General features: G+C 41.2%; 1 protein-coding gene across 6 annotated transcripts in view; it reads left to right on the top strand.

Annotated features, from left to right (window-relative positions):
* The window catches only part of MYBPC1 (myosin binding protein C1), a 175,532-nt gene that overhangs the window by 136,679 nt on the left and 16,736 nt on the right, over positions 1 to 22,117 (top strand). For all 6 annotated transcript variants that reach the window (XM_043541693.1, XM_043541686.1, XM_043541699.1 and 3 more), the window contains 12 exons: positions 318 to 480; positions 1,885 to 1,991; positions 3,025 to 3,158; positions 4,498 to 4,657; positions 5,606 to 5,710; positions 6,380 to 6,568; positions 8,536 to 8,670; positions 14,505 to 14,672; positions 15,979 to 16,067; positions 17,197 to 17,392; positions 18,398 to 18,537; positions 21,292 to 21,451. In XM_043541693.1, the coding sequence (XP_043397628.1) occupies positions 318 to 480; positions 1,885 to 1,991; positions 3,025 to 3,158; positions 4,498 to 4,657; positions 5,606 to 5,710; positions 6,380 to 6,568; positions 8,536 to 8,670; positions 14,505 to 14,672; positions 15,979 to 16,067; positions 17,197 to 17,392; positions 18,398 to 18,537; positions 21,292 to 21,451 (1,746 nt within the window). The remainder of the gene's footprint in view (positions 1 to 317; positions 481 to 1,884; positions 1,992 to 3,024; positions 3,159 to 4,497; positions 4,658 to 5,605; positions 5,711 to 6,379; positions 6,569 to 8,535; positions 8,671 to 14,504; positions 14,673 to 15,978; positions 16,068 to 17,196; positions 17,393 to 18,397; positions 18,538 to 21,291; positions 21,452 to 22,117) is intronic.

Here is a 22,117-nt window from a genome sequence, read left to right on the forward strand (position 1 = left end):
TGTGGACCAGAGAAGGAATTATGTCTCTTGTACCGTCACCCAGTCAATATGGCACTTTTCAAGAATACACACAATTAAAGAACTTCAGTCACTGTTACATGAAACAATCGAAAGCTAAATGTTTCACAGCTTAAGTAAAGAATGCATATTGGATTTGTATATATTACTAGTATTTAGCTATGAGAGGGTTTTTTGGTTAATAATCATAGGGGCGCTTATCTGATTTTCAGATTATGGCTGCTAGTAGAAGCTCCCAAATAAAATCATGAATGGTTATACAATATCAGCACTAATTTCCATGGTTCTCTTTTCTGAAGTGAGACCGCTGAAGATAATGCAGCCACTAGCAGACCAGACGGTGAGGCTTGGGAAAGAAATCACCCTGAAGTGTGAGATATCTGAGAACATAGAAGGGAAGTGGTACAAAAATGGGCAACTTCTTTCAGCTAGTGACCATGTAAAGATATATCACAAAGGAAGGTAGGCATCCTGAAACATGAATTGTAATAGTGACTGACCTCAGGCGATGCCAGAGTGTGAATTGCCCATTGATATTTTTCCACCCCTCCCATTCAACCCCCTCAGAGATATTTGACCTCACAATAAGAGCGATATTTGTCAGCTACCATCTTCACTGCTGCTTCTCTATTTCAGTCAGTTTACTCAGACTGTTGATTAGCCATAATGGAATATTTCATGATGTACCTACATTCAAGGGATGCATTTTGCCTGAAGTTTCTGTATTGCACTCCTTGTGGGACATTAAGTAGCAAGATTAAAACAATTATTAAAACAATTATTAGAAATGATAGAGAAATTCCATTTTAAGATTTCTGTTTTACTGTCTGTTTCTATTCCATTTCCATGTATTGCGCACAGAATTCACATCTCTGCCAACGCAAGTTATGTGCATTTATCAGGTCCCTTTGCATTTAAAATCTCTGGAGAATTAGTCAAATGTTCAGAACAGAATTCATTTACTATTTTCTCCATTTTAAAAAAAACTAAGAGCCAGATCCTCGACCACAATACTTTTCCTTTGCCCTGCACCAACACACTAAACCGGGTATCTGGGAATTCCACATGTGTAGGAGACTTCTTGGGTGGTATAATGCTACCATGTTGGCTCTACTCACTCTTCCACCACCCCAATGTAAGGAGCACCTTGGGACAAATCCCAGCTGCATAATAGACCCTTATGTTGGCATACAGTAGAATAGCCTTGCCGTTGCTCTAACCTGTGGCCCCTGGCACCCTGGGCTTGGGTACGGGAACCATAAAGGTGGTATAAAGCCATTTTTCCTGCACCTCTCAAGTTGGGTCCTGCCCTGAGCATAGCTTAGCCGGACCAGAAGACAGGAGCCCAAAAAAATCTGTGTATTTCTGGAGAGTTCACCCAGGCATAGGATAGAGAGCAGCGTGCCTTGCTTACTCCCCTGCCACTCTGTTCCAGGGACAGAAACAGTAGAGTCACAAGGAAGGACCAACAAAAATAAGGCCTAGTTCCTGGGAAAGGGGCATCAAATTTTCTCATAGAGATCTAATTGCAACCTATAGGCAGTGTCTCAAAACACCTGAGTATAATAGATTACACTCCCTGTAGTTTTCCATTTCCATGATTAAATGGAAAACATTAAGAGCCCTAACTATTCCTACTTTCCTTGATGCCCTTCTCAAGAAAATCAAATTCTAATCACCAACAGTTTAATCAGCTAAAACACTATTTAGCATACAGTAGCAAAGATTTTTTTAGAGTCAGCAATCTGACACAAATGAGCAGACCTGGTGAACTTATAACTTGAGATGTAACAATAATTCTTCCTTTTATCTGCATAAAGTCTACAAAATATAACTTAAATGGGTTTCTTTTTTAATTTTTCACAGAATCCACAGGTTGGTTATAGGAAGCTCCATTGTTGATGATGAAGGTGATTACATGTTCGTACCAGATGCCTATAAAATTAACATACCATGCAGAGTACATATCATAGGTAAGTGCATGACGCATCTATAGTTTATAAAGTTTTCTTTGACCTGTAGAAAGTGAGTGCTGTGTGAGAGATCCAAGATTTTGGTCAGAAATTCTTCAGAACACAAATGCAATCTCCCATTAGCAAACCTGAGTTTTTACTTAGGCAAAATACAAGGGAAATAGTTAGAAATCATGATTTGGTTATGATTTGAGGGCCTGATCCAAAGACCATTGAAGCCACAAGAAAGATTCCCCTGCTGAATTTCTAAGCCTAAAAATAAGCAAGTTTTAAGAGTTTTCTTCAAACACTTGCTGCTGGGCCTCTAGGTAGCGTGCGTTACAACAGCAGAATGCAGCATTATGTTCTTCAAAGTTTTGACTTTCCATCCCATTTGAATTCTGACACTTTTTGTCAACTGATTTGATACAGGAATAGTGGTACAGGTGCACTTTGCCCCACATGCCAAGTGCATTAAGCAATCTATGGTTAATTTTATTCACCAAGATATGTTAAATCAGTTAAATACGTGGTTTGTTAATGAACCCAATTTTTCAAACAAAAATAAAACATCACAGTGACTGTCCCCTCAATAATGCCCTGTTAGCTGGGTTATGAATCCTAATATTAATAGTAACCATTGAATATTAGGGGTGGCTTTGTCAAACTGTACATCTTTAATATAATATTATGTTACAAGAGCCATATATAACAAAATACATGTATCAGAGAGAGAGGAGACAGGCTAAGAACAACAGAGAATGGCAGTGACCTATCAATGGCTTTGCTGTGGGCCTTTGGAGAATGTTTGGAGGTGGGTGGTGTAAGAAAGGTAATAGGATTGGTTGTCTCCCCCCCGTCTCCCCCCCCCCCCCCCAAAAAAAAAGATGGTTCAACTATATTAAAAATATCAGGGAAGCACCCAACTTAGAGTGTTTTGGACCACGTTTCTCTGCATTATATTGCACAATTATGCCCAGGTCATTGTACTTACCCAAATGTGCTTCTCAATGTGGCAGGACTATAATGAATTTGGCAATGTCTGAATTTTCAGATCCTCCTAGGCTCCACCTGGAAGGTCTTGGTGACGATAACACGGTGACAGTAGTAGCAGGAAACAAACTACGACTGGAGATCCCAATCTCTGGAGAGCCGACTCCAAAAGTTATGTGGAGTAGAGGGGATAAGGTATAACAGCTGGTGCTACTATATGCGTATTTCTGTAGTCTGGGGAAGGGCCTTTTTCACCAAAAATAGTTTTCAGCATAGTGAGTCAATCTGTTTTAATAGTTGTATGGCCCTTACCCTGGCAAAAGATAATGAGGAGACACTTGCTAAACTACATTGTATCTCCATAATTCTGATTCCAAGGAGAAGAGTAAGCTTTATATATATTTATGTATTGTTGTTGTTTTCCATTTGGTGTTATTTTGAAACAAGGGTTGGATAGCTAAAATCATGCAGCTGGATGAAATGGTCTTGCTGTACATACAATATAAAGGGCAGGGATGAATCGGACAAAGTGTAGAGTAGCTTGCGCAATCCTCTCCTCTGCTGAAGTGCATGTTTCTGTTGGACAGAAAAACCCAATCTCCATGCTCCTTTGGAGAACTGAGCCAAACATATCAGATGTGCTGTTATTGGAATGTAGACTGCTCTTCTCACACATTCCTGGAAAAGGCTAAAAGGAACCATTATGATTGTCTAGTTTGCATAACACAGGCCTACAAATTCCTGCAGTTGAGGAAATTGTTCTTCCTGTAAACTAGCTGAACTGCAGCTACTCAGTACATTTTAAATAGCACTTGAATTGCATTTCTAAAGTGAGTTGCCTTATTAACCTACTCTTCTGATGCTTTCAGTTTCTATTTTGATGGTTTTTGATTCACAGATTCAAGCCATCTGCTTCACAGGGGTTCACACAGTCGGAAAATTTAAACATAACAGTCCAAACCACCAATGCTTTACCTGGTTTTTGCATAATTTATGTAAAACTGCAAGGTTTTGACAAAAAGCCATAACTTAGCCCATGTTTGCAAATGTTAATGACCCTCTTGACAAACTGTTGGAGTTTCAAGTTTGTAGTGAAACAACGAGCCAGGCAAACTCCTTATGGTGATGCAATGCAAAACTTCACATAGATTTGTCTCTGGCCACATAGTTCCAAGAAGCCAAATTTATCACCTCCATATTTTCAATGCAGCATGCAAAGATAGGGACATATGGTTCTCATTGATTTCAGTAAGAACCACATGGTCAAATCCTTGTGTATTCCTTAGTAAATTTTAATGGTACTGTCAAAGCTAAGAGTCTCTGAAAGGATCCAGTCATGATTGACCCATCCCTTATTTGTGTTGTCATTTTATGTATAGTAAGTGATTGAAACTTTGAGCTTTACATTTAAAGCTCAAGATGGTTCCTGTAGTTGTTTTGCAGATTTCTTTCCTTTAAGTGTACTGTATTGTACTTTAGTTTTGACTCAAGTCAGAAAATGCTACGTTTCCCCTCCCCTTATTTTGATTCCTAGTGGATCATGGAGACCGGTGGCAGAATACGGGCAGAAACTTATCCGGATAGCAGCTGTTTGGTAATTGATATAGCTGAGAGGGATGACTCAGGTGTCTACAAAATAATGCTAAAGAATGAGGCTGGAGAAGACACAGCTAATATCAACATCAAGGTGGTTGGTAAGTCATTCTCATGCACTAGGCCACAGCACCAAACTGGCAGATTTTATCATATCTACTTCACTTTTCAATAAATACTTGTTAAAGAAATCCCCCCCTAGAATCAGCTTCTTTTTCTCATATGAGTCTTTCATATCTCTTATGGTGCCCTAGGGCTCCTCTGTTTTGTGACCCACCCCAGTGTTTGGCATTCTAGATCTCATCATTCTAGAGGGACCCTTTTTGGAGCCTTATAGATAGACTTATCAGCTGTAGGGTGAAAGAAACATCTGAAGTACCTTATGTCCAGTGGCTGTCTACCCTCATGATCTATTTAAGGTACTTATGTGGCTCCCATTTCCATAGCGTTTTGGCACACACCTCACTACCTTTGCTTTATTTATCTCCACAACTCCCCTGTGAGGCTTTATCACCATTTTACAGAGAGGGAACTGAGGCACAGAGAAATAAGTGACTCACCCAAGTTCACACACAAAGCCTGTGGCAGAGCAGGGAACTGAACTGGGGTCTCACAAGCCACAGCATAGTACCCTAGCCACCAGATCATCCTTCCTCTCTATGAAGAGGTTTGCTCCAAATTAGTCGAAAGGGTTCACAAAGTGGGAGCTCTTTTTGACCGTCTGAGCTAAACATTGAAGCCCACATTCCTATAGTGCTCAGGACAGGATTTCATTTCCAGCATATTCTGACGTTTTCTTCCCACCATGTATCTAGTCACAGTAACTACACCTTCTTGACCTCCAGACTTGATTATTGTGACATATTTATTCTGTCTTTGAAAACTGCTCTTAGTCTCGCTCTCATGGAAAAGCCTGATTCCACTTTAAGAATTTTTATTTTTATTTTGTTTATTTTACAGTATTTTGTGTCCTCCTTTACTTCATTTTAGAAAAACTTTTTAAGGTTCATTTTCTCCTAATTAAGATATGTTTATTGTGTATGCAACAGATGTTCCTGACCCTCCTCTTGCACCAAACGTGACTGAGGTGGGTGAAGACTGGTGTTTTATGAACTGGGAACCTCCAGCCTCTGATGGCGGGTCTCCTCTCTTAGGTAAGTGCCTTTCTTTTGTTTGGTGATATCAGAGTATGGTCAAGGGAAGTGAACTCCAAAGAAATGGATCCTGAATTGAAATGGCTCAGCCTCTGGTCCTGGAAAATTCAATTCTTGGAAATCAACAGGAAAAGCATCATATGGCTGTTAATCTCTATAAGAGGTGTTCTCTTGGATATCTGGGTTACAGATCCTTGGAGACATGAAGACTATCCTCACCGTCTTGTAATGTTATTAAATTACCACTATTCTGACAGGGCTGAGTTGGGTGAGTAATTTGCATATTATCATAAACCACCAAACTCTGAAACTTTGTTCTTTTTGTGAGTTAGCAGACTTAGGGAACAGTTCCATGTCTAGCTGAGCAGCTTCCAATATACAACAATAAATGGACATCATGGGTGCTCAGAAGCTGGTAGACCTGGGCTCTTAATCACTGTGGGCTAAATACTGTGATGTTATAATATTACGTTTAAAAATGGTTGCAATTGGAGGAGAAAGCCTAACTTGCAACTGTTAGCAAAACCCCAAGGATCAGAAAGGAATGTAGAGTGGTAGCCAGAAAGGGGTACTGGCCAGCCAAAAAGATGGCATTCATTTTGGCTTTGTATCTGATTGTACAAATGCTGGTCCTTTATTTAAGTTTACATAATTATGTTTATTCAATAGGATATTTCATTGAAAGGAAAAAGAAACAAAGTTCCAGATGGATGAGACTGAATTTTGACCTGTGTAAAGAAACAACATTTGAACCAAAGAAGATGATTGAAGGTGTTGCTTATGAGGTCCGTGTATTTGCTGTTAATGCAGTAGGAATTTCCAAACCAAGTATGCCCTCAAAGGCTTTTGTTCCCTTGGGTGAGTAAACCAGAATATAGACGTATCTGCACATTTAAAACATTGGCTTGTGTATAAAATTTTAAAGAGCCACATCCAACAGTCCTAACTTTCTGCTTGTAATGTCTTCTTTTTGTGAAGCAAAGGGATGTTTTACGCAGAAGAGCACACGAGTGGCATACAGTGGACAGAATTCATGAGAGAATAGGATCAGTGACAGTCTTGGTCCCTCTGTGTATTCCTTATAAAAATCTCCCATTCTGGAAGCAACCAAGCACTGGAAATTAATTTTTAAAATTGGCCAAAAATCAAATGTCAATATTTTCATGTTGAGTGGCTCAGTGTCATGTGCTATGAACTCCATATGGAGATCTGAGTTTCTTTCACACTTACTCCTTTAGTAATAATACTTAGCACTTGCATAGTGCTTTGCAGTTTCAAAAACCTGTGCAAACAGTAAATTATCCTCTCAACCCATTGTAAATTGACTGGTATCAACTCCATTATACAGATGGCAAAATTGGGGAAAAGTAGTTAAGTTGGCCAAAATCATCCAGTAAGTTAGGTAGCAGAGCTAGGATTCAGATTTAAGGGGGTCCTGGGTTCCAGCCCTGTGCTCCATTTACCATACCATGTTAGTGAAATCACATTTCTTTGCCCCAGAACGGCTAACGTGGTTTCAACACCTTTTCTTAGCCAGGGTAAACTAACCACATTGTAAATAGTTTTGCATACCCGACTATTTATTATCTGTAATATCGTAGCACCTAAGTGCCCCTATTCATGGACCAGGACCCTAGTAAGCCCCAACCTGGTTAAACCTGATGGACAGTGTCCCAGAAAGCCATGCTGGCACCTTTGTGGAAACACACATGTTTTTAAATGATTCTGATAAACACAGTTTCCCTGTAGTACACACAGTACCTTATTCTCTAGGTCAGTAGGCAGTGGTGGCCCCCTCAGGGCCCATTCCCAGGGGCTCCAGCCAATTTGGGGGCCCTTGCAGGAATGCTGGAACCTCTGTAGAAATGGGGGGGCCAGTGGCACTGGAACTGTGGCTCCTCCCTGCTCCCTGACTTCCCCCCAAGGGCCAACCCCCTGGCCAGGCCAGAAGCCAGAGCTGGGCCGTGGTAAGAACTGCCCAGGGAGCCAGGACACTGTGGGGAGCCTCAGACCCTCCACCTGCCCTGGGTGGGGGCCAGCGTGGCAAGAGCAGACCCTCTCCATGTCCCTGTCCCTGCCCCTGCCCAGGGGGAAGAGGAGGCCCTGTGGAGAGGGGGGGCTAAGGCCCACCTCAGCCTTGCACTGCGAAGAGTCTGGCTCCACTAGCAGGGTCTGCGCATCATAGCAGGAGCACTTATCAACTTATCAGCTCCCCTGCCGTGAAGCACAGCCCCTTCCAGCACTGTTTAGCGCCTGCCCAATGCTACTATGCCCATGTTAAAAGGTGGGCAGGCATAGCCCTCCCACTTTTAAAAGTGGAAGGCCTTGACCCCCTCCCCCAGTTCCAGCACCCCTAGGCCCCCAGGGTGTGGGGGGCCCAAATGTTCTTTGTGCCCAGGATCCCAATAAATCTTAATCCGCCTCAGTCAGTAGGGTTTTGCTGCCTTTTACAGAGGACACTCATAGTCCTAGGGAGCATAGGGAAAGAGTGACCTCTCCTCTTCTGAGAGTAACAATACTGTGGTCTGAGGATCTTCTCATCCATCCAAATATACATCAGTGCTGCAGAGCCTGGTAAATGGAAGTTCTGGGAGCAGTTGCTGGAGGGCCAGTATTTTATTTGCTGAGCAGGTGTTTCTTAATTTCTAATGGGACAGAATAAAACACACACCTTTCATAAAGGTGAGAAATAAAGCCTTAAATTCTCCAGTATCTATGCCCTAGAATCTGTTTTGCCACTTTGGGCAGCAATTAGAAGATTCCCGCTTGCTGTATATCATAAGTGCACACTTTAATGCTAATACAAATGTTTTCTTTATTTTTAGCTGTCACCAGTCCACCAACTCTCCTGGCAGTTGATGGAGTAACTGATAGCACCGTTACAATGAAATGGCGGCCTCCAGATCACATTGGAGCAGCAGGTTTAGACGGCTATGTTATAGAGTACTGCTTTGAAGGAAGTAAGTGACAACAACTATAGCATGCTCCTAGTGCTTAAACTAGGTGAGACTTGTCCCACGTTTTCTCCATGAGAGCTGACTGTTGCTTTGAGGTAAAAGTTAGCCAGCCAGAATTCTCAAGCTATGGGGTTTCATCCAGGCTCCTTTCTAGCTACTGCACACCTATCCGTTCCTACATTTGATCTGGCATTTCAAAACAACATCCGGTTAGTCTAGTGACTTGGGGGGCAGTGCACTGTGTTGATGTGCAAGAGTTCGTTGTTCAGGGGCTTCCACAGCTTGCTCCCTGAGGACATGAAATCTGGCTACACCAGAGAGATTAAATATTTGGATGGATGGGGGAAAAGGAAAAGCAGGACAAATGAACTTCCTAATTGGCAGTTGGAGAAAACTGGAGAACCGCATTTCGACATGTTTTGGATTAAAGTCCAGTCACATAGGAGCTTGGAGAGTCTATATCTGGTATCTTAAATCTGTTCAAAATACTAACAAAAGGGTTTCTCTGTGTTTGGAATCAATAGTGGCTTCCTCAAGTACCAGTTTCACATACAGAGGACATACAGCCCTGTGGCTGTGGTATGATATCAAATAGAAGTGGTCCAAGCCACAAAATTCAGATTTGGATTTTGAATGCCCCTTGCATTTGAGAGTGTTCACGTACAGGATTTTTCATTCCGATTTAGAGGCATATAGGAGGATAAGAGGAGTGTAAAGGTGGAAAAGGGGGAGAGAAAATTAAATGAGCGGAGGAAAATAAAGGGAGACAGAGAAGTGCAAACAATATATATCATACAACCGGCAGTTTCACTGTGTAAAGTGATCAAATAGCAAAACCTCAGTGTTTCCCAGTTACATACTTAGCAGAAGCTTTCTTCTGAATGGACATAGAAATGGAGTCTGGGGGCAGAAAGCAACGAAGGCTGGTGACATCTGGAATGGGTAAGCAAAACTTGACACAGTGGAATAAGCAAACTCCAGTCATTGTGGGCATCCAAGATGATTATTTCTGGGGCATCCAGGGGAATAAGTCTGCCAGAGAAATGCAAATTTTGATGAACAGTGGTGCAGTTTAGTTCATTTTAACCACTTTTGATGTTATCTATGCTGTAAATCTAAGAACTAGTATAACCATATTACACAAGTCTCTACAAACGAACGCCAGTTTGTGCATTTAAACCAACAGGAGTTTTTCATGAGGAAAGTCTGTAGGATTCAGCCTGAAGGCAAGAGCTGTACAGGATAGAACATATGACCCACAACAGGAAAGCTTTTTGGGATTTAAACATCCCAGTGGAAAAAATAGAGCAGAAAATCAGCCAGATCCTGCATGGTACTGAGTGCCTTTAAATCTCAGTCAAGTCAATGGGAGCAAAGGGTTGTCAGCACCTCTGAGGAAGCCCTCAGCACCTTGTAGGAGTGGGCTGAAAATCCTTAAGGAGCAGGAAAGAAAATTGAAGAAGGTCAGAGGTACTGAGCAGTTGACATAAAGGTAAACACAACTGGAACGGTAGGAAGGGTTTTCCTTCATGGAGGGAGGGAGGGAGATGGGAGAAGGTCTGGAAAGAGGAAACATGCAGTACAAGATCCAAATGAAGCACATACATGATACATTCATATTGTCCTATGATATTTCAAATGCACAGGCATGGATGTTATTAATAAACCCTGTAGAAAACACTGTACTAAGAAGGCAACTGACGACTTAATGAATCTAAGAGCTGCCGTACATTATGCCCTTGTTCTGCACACATAGTTCCCATTGAAGTCAATAGAAGTAGTGGGCAAAAAGAGAAAAATCAGGGATATAATATGGCCTTAAGGTCTCAGTACTATGTAGCTCATTGCAGAACAGCACGAGGAATTTTCTCTAATCAGATAAGAGGCTAAATACACTATTTATGATAATACCAGGGATAGTATTGAGAGGGATTTTCCAAATATACATTTAAAGTGGTAGGAGACCAAAGATCCTTGTATACCTGTCGAACAGAGCAAATTCTTTACTTTTTTTCTTTCAGATAGGTTTAAAACATAAGAAGATACAACAAAATGACCGTTGAATCTGTCATTTTGGTGTTACCCACCTCAGATAAAATACAATGATTACAATGTATTTTACATAGATTTTTGTGTGTGTTTGTATATATCTATATATGCCTCACATATATACATATACATTTATATATACACAATCAAAATTATTTATGTATATATTTTATCATAACATTTAGGAAGCAAGCTTTATAGAAAATACAAATAAATAGATATTTAACTTACTGTGTATCCCTTTTTCTTTCTTACACTGTTCTCTTCAGTCTTTTCCAGCGTCTGTTGTCCCTCGGACTAATTTTTCTATAATGTTTAATAATTCTTTTGAATGTCAAGGTCCTTTATGGCTGTATCTTTCATCTGTCTGATTCTGCCTTTCTAGCCCGCTTCTTTATCCCTTCAGTAGTATGTTGTCTCTTTCTTGCCCTTGAATGTGGGATTATTAGAGTTTTTTTAATCATCAAATTTTTTACAAAAAATCATAGGGTGGTAATAGGGAGAAGGGGGAAAATCATAGAAATATATAGATTACAAGTGTCAGGTGTCACAGGGTCACATTGGTTTGTACCCTAGAAATCTTTATTTCCCAAGTGTAGGGCCTGATCCTGCAATTGGATCCACACAGATGGATCTCTGTAGCCATTCAGAGACCCACTGGCTTCAGTGGGTCCCATGCAGCTGTAAGGTTGCATCCACATGTATCTATTGCAGAATTGGAGCATTGGGATGAATATCTAGAACTGGGCTTGCACTGTAATAACAGGGAATACGTTTGAATGCAGGAGATCCTACCCCAGAGCCAGCCTTTAATATCCAACTTGATTCTTCTTTAAAAAGGGGGTGGAAGGTCTTTTTTCCCCCTTTATTCCTTGGTGGGGAGAGAAACCTCATCACTCCTGGAGGAATTAAACCTCAGTAATATAGGGACTGACCTAGTTCTTTGTGTCATCTCAGGGTTAGTTAATGAGCTTTTGCTGACTACAGGTGAAATTCATCCCTGTACAAAGGGCCTGCACAGGACCTGTGCAACCACTTAGACCTGGGTCTATTTTGAAAGCTAGCAATTTGGCAGCTTACAAGGTTTTCAGTTGAATTGGCTCAGATTCTTGCCATCACATCCACCCACCAGCATGCACCAGAACCAAAATAATGGATTTTTAAAATTGTGGAAATTACAGAGCCCATGATTCTATGGCCATGACAGCTGTAACCTTAGGGGTTACCTTAAATTAACTTTTATTCCTGCACTCTGCTATTCTTCTTTCTTTCCTTCCCATTAGTTAAATTTGTCCTCTCTCAAACGTCTTTTTCATTCCTTCCCTTTTTCTTTGTCCTCCCTCTCTCAATACTCTTTCTTGCCATTCCCTCCTTTTGTACTATATTTCCTTCTCTCTTTTTTCTCCATTTCTCTCCTCAAACTCTTCTTTTTTCTCTTTCCTTTCCCCTTTTCATGACTGATCAATCCAAAAAAAAATTTCTTCTGTCTCACCTGCCACCTTTTCCCTGAGCACCATGAATAATTCAGAAGAGCATCTCTTCTTCCCCATTAGCCATCTCTAGGGCCATAATCACCCTGAATAGTAGCTCCCACGCACCTTCAAAGTTAAAACTGGCCCAAAGAAGAGGTCCTGTTGTGCCAAGCCACATGTAGTTTGAGGGACAAGTTGTTTATCCAGATATGATTAGGCCTCATTTCTGTTCCCACCTGAGCACAAACTGGGACCAAAACGCGTTCTGGAGCCAATAGAGGTTTTACTGTAGGGATGCTCAAATGGAGTGAGGCAAATGCCCTGATGCTCAGGGGTTTAAATACCTGGATGCACTTCCCAGTTCATTGAGAGATTCAGGCACAAAGCACCCAGGCCAGGGGATAGGGCTGAAGACAGCAGAGCAGTGGTATGAAGAAGAATGGGGACCGGATGCAGAGAGAAGATAGTACAACAAAAACTTCCTTGAGTTATCCTATTTGGGTCAGGTGTGGTTCGTTCTTCTTCAACCTCACATTATGGGTTGAGCCTTGGCCTTAGTAAACCATGGACGAAACCAGTTAAACTACTCTGCTTACCTGGAAGAGTACTACTTATACCAGCTTTATTCTGGTGACTGTCCCTCACCCCAGATGTACTTTGCCTGCAAACTCCCTGATCACCCTACAGGTTCCTCCTCTGAATCTTCAGGGAGCAGTACAGCTCTATGCATAACTACTAACAGGGAATGCTAACCACTGACAATACTCCTGTGTGAAAGTGGGTGTCTGATTAATTTTAATGATGGACTCTCACAAGGTATATCGGCAGATCTGTATGATGAATTGGTGGAGGCAACTTATGACCTGGAAGGTACAGTACTCAATGAAGGTTATAAAACTTTCTTACGCATACCAAGACAGATTTCTGAGAGCCTAACTGACTTTGGGGGCCATGAACCTCCAGAACCTGCAGCTTTACTTACCAACAGAAAGATCTAGGAGTATTCAGATGATGGGGAAAGGATCAGGAAACTGAATCCCTGACTCCAACCTTCTTGTGTTTAGTTGGAAGAAATTCTTTTAAACAGAACTGTGTTTAATCTCTTCCTAAGAGCGGGTCATCCTTATAAAAATGTATTGAATATTCTTCAGTTATTCTCCAGTGCACTAAAGCTTATAATAGTGTAACTTGTCTTGACGGCCAATACCACAGTGGTGTGTTTTTTTTCTTTATAAGCGAAGTTAAACTCCTGACTTGTTGCTTTAGCAATCTGACTCTGAATGTCAAAAAGCTAGGGATCTTAAAGTGATCCAAATTTGGAGGGGAGGGATGAGGGAAACTGTGTTATATGTAACCTGGGCTTTTCTAAAAATGTGTAATTTTGCAATGGATCCACGAATTCTATGTGACCGTATTACAGCAAGATGAAAAAACTGAGAACACTAGAATCATTTGAAGAACTCTGATCAGTCTTGTCCTTATTTCTTAAAGTGATAAGCAGAGAGTCTGTTTTTCATGGCAGCCCTATTTGTTAAAATTCTAAAGCAGCTAAATAACAAATACTTCATTAATTAGCATTAGAGCGAACAATAGAATGCAGTTAGATCATATAAAACATTTCTGTCCATACTTAGACCTCAGAACACTCTACAATTGTAAGTAAATATCACTAACTTCATCTTACAAATGGGACGACTGAGGTACAGAGAGCTTTGGTGACCTACCTATGGCCAGTCAGTGGCAGAGCTGGGGGATAGAACTCAGATTGCTAATCCTAGGCCCTGTCCATGAACCATGCTGTCTCCCAAATGAAGCAATAGCCATAGGAAAACTGACATTTCATAAATAGCTAATTATGTGCTACTATCCTCTATACACGACCGGTGTGATTTTAAAAAGTGCTCAGTGCTGGTCTAACTGTGCTCCCACTGAAGTCAATGGTAAATTTTTCATTGACTTCAACAGAAGCAGAGTTAGGCCAATGCTGAGTGCTTTTGAAAACCACACTCTATAGGCCCTTGTTTTTTATCAACAGACTTTTAATGGATTTCTTTAATTACATCCTGTAATTACTGTTCACATGTATTTACTTTTTAAAAAAGATAATGCTGAGTATCCTTAGAAACATTTCCCTCCTTATTATCTCTGTATTAATCCAAATCAGTGTCATATATTAGCATTATTAGAGAATAAAATCGTTACTCAGCAACAGTCTCTGTGCAGTTGTTGGCTATACTGTAAGTTTTCTTGATGGAGAAGTGATTATGTGTATAATTCTGTAATTTTGCCCCCTCTTTTTTCTTTTTCCTAACCCAGCGGAAGAATGGCTAGTGGCTAACCCCGAACTGACGGACAAAACAAGGTACACCATCACTGACCTGCCAGCTGGTTCCAGAATTTTCGTGAGAGTAAAAGCTGTGAATGCTGCTGGTCCCAGTGAACCTAGATTGCACCCACAACCTATTCTAGTCAAGGAAGTGATAGGTGAGCTACACCACTGTTTCTCTCTTCTCTCCCCAATACACACACACTTTCAGCGTTCATGCTTCCTCTTTCTTGTGACTAGCACCTGCAGTTGGAAACTGCAGAAACGCTGCCATACAGTCACATGCTGAAACCATGCCAATGCAGTACTGCAAACTCCAAGCATTCAAAAATCATGAGATTGCCTTAGAAATAATACATTTTGGGTTGTTTTTCTTTGCCTTCTGGTTTGTTTGCGTTTTTTTGAAGCCTTAGGCCTCATGTTTTCAAGCTTCTTTCTACAGCCAAGAAGGCTAGAAGTTTGCTTTTTTCTTTTAATGAAAGTTGAGATTCTCATGTACTCACAGGACTCCAGGAGCTGGGGCTTAAAAAATAATAAACAGCACACCAAATCTGATGAGACTCTTGATAAAATTGCAAGAATTGGCAACACTGATGCTGGATAGAACAAGCTGCAGGCACAGTGGTGAAAGTAGGCCACATCTATCACTTCAATTTGCTTTTTCATCACCTCAAAAAGTGGAAAGAACAGTAATGCAGAAAGACATGGTTACATTTACATTCAGTCTCATTCCCTTCTTATGCTGCTGACCAGTGATCACATGGGCAAGATTTGAAATTTGAGAGCTAGTAATAAAGCTGTATTTGACCGTCCGTTCATATACACTTTGTTGTCCACTGTTGGATCTGTACAACTGCCCTGGCACCATGTGAAGTGATTTACCCCCCAATATCTTTGTAGCCAGCTGGGACCAAAGGTAGTTAGTTGTACATTGCCTCTGCAAGTGTCCAATCCAGGGGACTGCCAGGGGCTGGTTTGTCTTAGCATAAATTAGAGCAGTTTAGCATGGGGCCAGTATATCAAGCAGGGATCATGAAAAAGTAGCAGCACTCTGAACATTTGACACACTCCCACGGCCCTTTCCTGTGGTGGGAGACTCCTCAGCTGACCAGATAGTGCAGTTTTAAAGACCTTCTGAACCACTGGAATAGCACAGAAGGGCTTTAGCATGAGCTGTGTCTGGCCCTTCGTCTTTTTGTGTAGTTTGATCATTTTTAACGGTGTCCATCACTACCTACCCATTAGCCTATCAGTGTGCTCAGCACTTTCTAAAAAATAGGGCCCCTTTAAGGTGTCTTAAGTTGGGAACCCAAAAGTGGAGGCATCCAGTTCACATCTCACTTCGGAGAAATGTAGGCCATAGGTTTTAATGTTACTAATGTTGGTGCTCACCAACATTGTTAAATTCAATACCACAGTTAAAAACAAAAACTCGCTTTTTTTTTTTTTTTTTTTTTTTTTTAGAACCTCCAAAGATTCGTCTACCAAGACACTTAAAACAAACCTACATTCGAAGGGTTGGAGAAGCTGTGAATCTTGTTGTTCCTTTCCAGGTAAGAAACAAAGACACAGTTATTAATGCTTATTTTTCTTATATTGTGATTGTTAGAACTGCATGTTATACAACTGTGGTGGGGCATGAAGCTAATTTAAGCAGAATTAAATCCTGGACAGCCAGGACACCTGCCAGATGGCTCTTTCTGTGCCTTCTGAAATCAGATTGTGCTCAGCTGAAGACTGAATTTTGTAACTAGCAAACAGTGCTGATCTGTTGTCTGTTGTTCACAGAATACCCATAATCTCCAATGTAGACCTGCCATTACACACAAGATAATCACTAGCACAGCACAGAGCAGTTGCAATAGGCGGACAATGATAAGATACGGTGCCTAGAGCTGAAATGTGACATTTATTCTCTGTCTTGCTTTGGGGGTGTTGTGAAGTTTCACCAACCCAGCAGAATCTTTGTGCAACAATGCCTCATAGAGCCCCTAGGAAGCACAGCTGTTAAACCAGAACTTCCAAGGATGCAACATGCACTTTCTACTCCAGCTGGTTAGCTCTGCTGGCTGGAGGCAGGGCCATAGCCTGACCTTATCCGACACCCTCTGCAGAGGCTAGCTGTTCCAGTAACACTTGTCTGCAGAGTCCTTGATCTGCTGAGTGCAAGGACCCCTACTGTGTCCAGACCTTATGCTTTCTCCTTCCTTTGTGCACATAGACAGATGCCGGGCACAATATATGCTATAGGAAATGCTACTCCTGGTAAATAAAAGTACTACTGTGTGGTGTATACACTCAGCCAAAATACTCTGAAAGGACTGAGGTTACCATATTTGGACAGCACTCCTGAAATTCTCGTTTCTAGAAGAGCAAACTCCCAGTAGTGACATTGCATGATCAACAAGTTAGTGTCTATTGTTATCACACTGTGATTCTCTTAGGGCATCTGCTTCTGAGAACCACTGAAAACAAAATAATATTGCCCATTAAGTTCAGAAAAAAACAAGTATATGAACACGTGACTGCCTCTGAATTGCCTTGTGTTTAGAGTTATCTGCTTTTTCTTTAAAGAGTTTCCACCATTCTGGTTCAAGAAGACTTTTATTTTGTCTTTGCGACAGCCTAACACCTCTTTCTCCTCCCAGAAGCATACTTCAGTTGTTCCATGGCTTTTTACAGGGAAGACCAAGGCCAAAGGTATCCTGGAAGAAAAATGGCGCTTCCGTAGACAAGAATCAAATTAACATCCGCAACAGTGAAAATGATACCATCATCTTTATCCGAAAGGCAGAGAGGAGCCACTCTGGAAAATACGACCTGAAAGTGAAAGTAGAAAACTTGGTGGACAAAGCTACAATAGATATTCAAGTAGTTGGTATGTTTAAAAAAATAAGAAAATGTATTTTGGCAAAGCAGACTCCAAAAACTTGTTACCAGTGTGCCGGAAAACATGAGATTTCCAGTTACAGCCTCCTCTGTACCATGGTACCTCTCTACTTCAGATCACTTGGCCAGAGATTCTGAGTGAGGTCCTCAGCTAGTATAATTGGGGACCTCTGTACAAAACGTCCGTACCAGCCTGAACATTCCAGTCGCACTCTAGAATCCTACACTACTTCACTGTTTGTAATGGATTTTTATGTTCCATATTTGTCAGAAAAACTGAAGCTTTTTACGTTAAGGTGGCACTCAGTCAGATCTGATACAGCTCTGTTGCAGCAAGAGTTCGTTTCTCACAAACATGACTTGGAAGAGACCATCAGTATTAGAATCATAGAATATCAGGGTTGGAAGGGACCTCAGGAGGTTATCTAGTCCAACCCCCTGCTCAAAGCAGGACCAAGCCCCAGTTTTTGCCCCAGATCCCTAAATGGCCCCCTCAAGGATTGAACTCACAACCCTGGGTTTAGCAGGCCAATGCTCAAACCACTGAGCTATCCCTCCCCCCAAAAAAGCCTTATGATGGAAAAAAGAGACACACCTGGGAAATCTCTTACACTATCTATCTATATCTTATAGGTGAAGCTGGTAGCACAGTCTATACTTAAGCGTGCCTGAGACTTCCCATTATAAGATCAAGTTTTCATTTGCTTATATCTTTGCAAAAATAGTAGGTGACTGTGTAACTGAAAACTGTATCATAACACATGTGCACAGTGGAATCAAATTAAAGGTTGCACAGGCAACTTGAATTCTGGCATTTCCTAAATTTTGAGTGCTTGACTTTGCAGTCTTCTTTTAGCATTGTTTTGTATGTGTAAGATATATATCTACAGCTATCTAGATATAGATAGAGATAGAGATATATCATATCTGAGAGAGAGAGAGAAACAGAGAGCAGGCATAATGGAAAGATGACCGTGCCATATCATCATTACAGATCGCCCTGGCCCACCACATGTTGTAAAGATTGAGGATGTTTGGGGAGAGAATGTTGCTTTAGTCTGGCAGCCACCAAAGGATGATGGTAACGCTGCCATTACTGGGTACACGATTCAAAAAGCGGACAAGAAGAGCATGGTAAGTTATAAAATATGTTTGACTCAGTTTAAATCCAACAGTCACCACGTTCTTTCTTTTAAATATAAAAAGCCCTATTTACATGGACAAATGTCGATGATTGAGGCATTGGATCATTACAGAACCACACCACTACTCAGAAAATCTCGAAAGTTCATCAGAAAATCCCAGCGTGCACAGTACTCAAAGTTTATAAATGAGAACATGTGTATTTACAAATCTGTGTTCAGATTAGAGATAAGAAAAGGAGTATTTGTGGCACCTTAGAGACTAACAAATTTATTTGAGCATAAGCTTCCGTGAGCTACAGCAGCTTATGCTCAAATAAATGTGTTAGTCTCTAAGGTTCCACAAGTACTCCTTTTCTTTTTGAGAATACAGACTAACACGGCTGCTACTCTGAAACCTGTCATTATGCAAAGCGCAGATTAGAGATGGTGCAAGTGAGGGGGACGGGTGGGAGTAGCTCGGAATCTCATTTGTCTAAACCCCTCAGGGTTTGCGGGGAGCTCAGAGAAATAATTCTGTTTTGTTCCCTCTGGAAATAGAGAATCAAAATCCCAAATGCTCATTTTGGAGGCAATGTGGCCCCGCAGATAGTCCACTAGATGGTTAGGAGATCTGAGTTCTATTCCCAGCTGTCACTGGCCTGCTTGGTGACCTGGGGCAAATCCCTTCACTTCTCTGTACTACACTTCACAAATTAGGTAAGTATCATTAACCCTATTTTACAGATTGGGATACTGATACTTACCCAATATGTAAAGTGCTTTAAGATTTACAGATGAAAAGTGCTATATGAGAGCTAATTATTGTTGTTATATCACAACCAAGCCCCTGTTTTATAGCTCTGTAAAAGACAGTGGTTGGATTTCTACATTTAATAGATACTGCAAGTTTGGACATTGTGTATCTAAGAGATATGAACCAGTTTGCATTAGAAGAATACTAATATCCTGACCTGCTGTGTGACCTTTTACCAGGCAGTTCACCTCCCTGTGACTTTATTCCCCCTCCCACGCTTCATCTTTCTTTAGATCATAAGCTGTTCAGGCCAGGACCTGTCTCTGATTATATCCATACACTGTGCCCAGCACAATGGGGGCCCAACTCAGTTCCGACTTCTAGGTGCTACTGTAATACAAAATAAAATAATAACTAGTGTCCAAAGTATGCTCTTTGCTCATAGGGCAGTGATTCCATGTTATCTCCACGCTGACTGTGACAAGAATTTTCCTGTAATAGTACCAAGTGGGATTTTAAATAATGATTGTTTCCAAAGGTATATTTTCTTAAAACAGTTGCCTCTGAAGAAAGGGAGTCCCAAGTTCTTTCAAGTGGATGATCCTTTCTGAGCGCTATGAGCTATATTACTGGGAAGTCTAAAATAATGTGGCTCTGCAGGTTTAGTACATATCAGTACAAACTCTGGCACAAGATACTTACACAAATATATACTGTGAGAAAGGAAGACAACTGGAAGGGGTGGCATAAATAAAAGAGAGAGCATTTTCATGGTCATATTCTGCTTTACGTGAATAATATTTTTAGCATTAGACTTGCTGATCTCACTAGGTGGATATTGTGTACCAAGATCAAATTTAAATTTGATATTTAAAGAGATGCCTTTCATCTAAACATGGGTCTCTTGCGAGCTATGCAGATAGATGCCTGAAGCAGTATGCACTGGAGTATATAATACTGCCCAAGAGATGAGTGTTGTGCCAGAAATCACAGGAATTCAGAGCTGATGAAATCACATCCACAGGACTTTGTTACAGAAAAAACAACAACTCACATGCCATACATTGAATGCTTATTTCTGTCCTGTAACTTTGTCCCAGGAACTGCCTCAAAAACTAATTTAACAAACAGGGTTTTTTAGCTGCTTGTTGCACTGTGTCAGTGTCCCTTATTTACACATGATTTCTCAAATTTAAATCAAGAATGAATTGGAAGTCATATTTTTATCAAATAAATTACCTCGTGGCTACTGCCATGGGAGACCTGGCCTCTTCCAGTCGCATGAGTCTGGCTGGGTGAGCTTTACACACTGCTCTCCTTAGACCGTACTGTTGCTACTGCTAAAGAAAAGGACCTCTAAGATCCAGTCACTGTGCTGATCGAGTGTCTGTAGTTTGGGCAGTATGCACTGCTCCTCCTACCCTATCAACTCTTCTTAAATCATGGGAAATCACCAGAATGGAATCATACTTCCCATAATCATATTGTTCATTTAGCCTAGTGCCAGAGGAGGCAGATTTGTACTGGGACGTACTGGGCTCTTGGAGGTTGACACACTGGAACTTCTAGTTGTTAGTTTTGTTGTTGTTTTGCAGTCACTTGCTTTCTTATTTGCAGCAATACTTTCTCTGTGAGCAATATGAAATCTGAGTGGCAGAGCCTGCCTTTCTTCTCTTGCACAATAGGACCTTTGTAATAGTGCATTTCCTATAATTATCCCGCCTGACTAACCATCAGCATGTGACAATTTAATAGGGTTCACTTTCCATTCACCCTTCATAGCACAGTGGTGAATTGCTTGTGACTCTTCCGTCATCACCCAGTTATTCTGTAGTGATTAGCTTAGAATTCATTGCCATTAACTCAGTTATTGTGTTATGCCTTACTGGTTATATAAATTCCTTAAAATTTGTTCTCATGCTTTCACATGCACCGTGGCTATTCTAAACCCTAGCTGTTGATAAATGAAGTGTGTTGCAGGCAAACTCAGTCTGTGTTTGTGTCTTGCAGGAATGGTTCACTGTAATTGAGCACTACCACCGAACCAGTGCCACCATTACTGAACTCATCATAGGAAATGAGTACTACTTCCGGATCTTCGCTGAAAACATGTGTGGCCTCAGTGAGGACGCGACAATGACCACAGAGAGTGCTGTGATCGCAAAGGATGGTTAGCTGTCCATTATGTTCTGAAGGGGGAAGGGTGGGTTTCAGAGTGGGGAAGAGAATAAGAGACAAAAAGATTTGAGTCTCCACTGTTAGTACCTGGTGTAGCCACTTACACCAGTGCAAAGTGAGTGTAAATTGCTGCCATTCCAGTTTGGTAGTGTGTGGCATTCACTGCGCGCAACTACAAATTATGGGACAAGCAACAAACCAGGGGAGGATGACGCTTGATTTTAAAGGGTAACATCAGTTCCCCTATCAATTCTGAATTATGTATCTGAGCTTTCAAACAGTTTAAAGTAGAAACAAAGGCGTTGTTGTAACCTGTACATTAACTGTTGTAAAGTAGAATGGCAGTGAGCATGACCTGAGTTCAGGAATGCTCAGTCTCTCCCATACAGTATGTACAGTGAAGGCAGTTGGCTTAAGTTTAGAGAGATGAGTGACAACAGTCGCTTGCTGTATGAGCCAGTGCTAATGGCATTCCTGCTGGCAACGCAGAACTTTATTCTCTCACTCGAAAGAAAAGCATCTCCATTCTGCCCATCAAAAATGGGGACTGCCTCAGAAAACTAAAAACAGTGAGTTCACAAAGCTGGCATTTCTCCGTGAGATCGCTCAGAGCTGAAATAGTTTTCTATTTAAAAGTGGGGTGGTGGTGGTCAGAAGA

The sequence above is a fragment of the Chelonia mydas genome, chromosome 1, assembly GCF_015237465.2.
Source record: "Chelonia mydas isolate rCheMyd1 chromosome 1, rCheMyd1.pri.v2, whole genome shotgun sequence".
Lineage (NCBI taxonomy): Eukaryota > Metazoa > Chordata > Testudines > Cheloniidae > Chelonia > Chelonia mydas.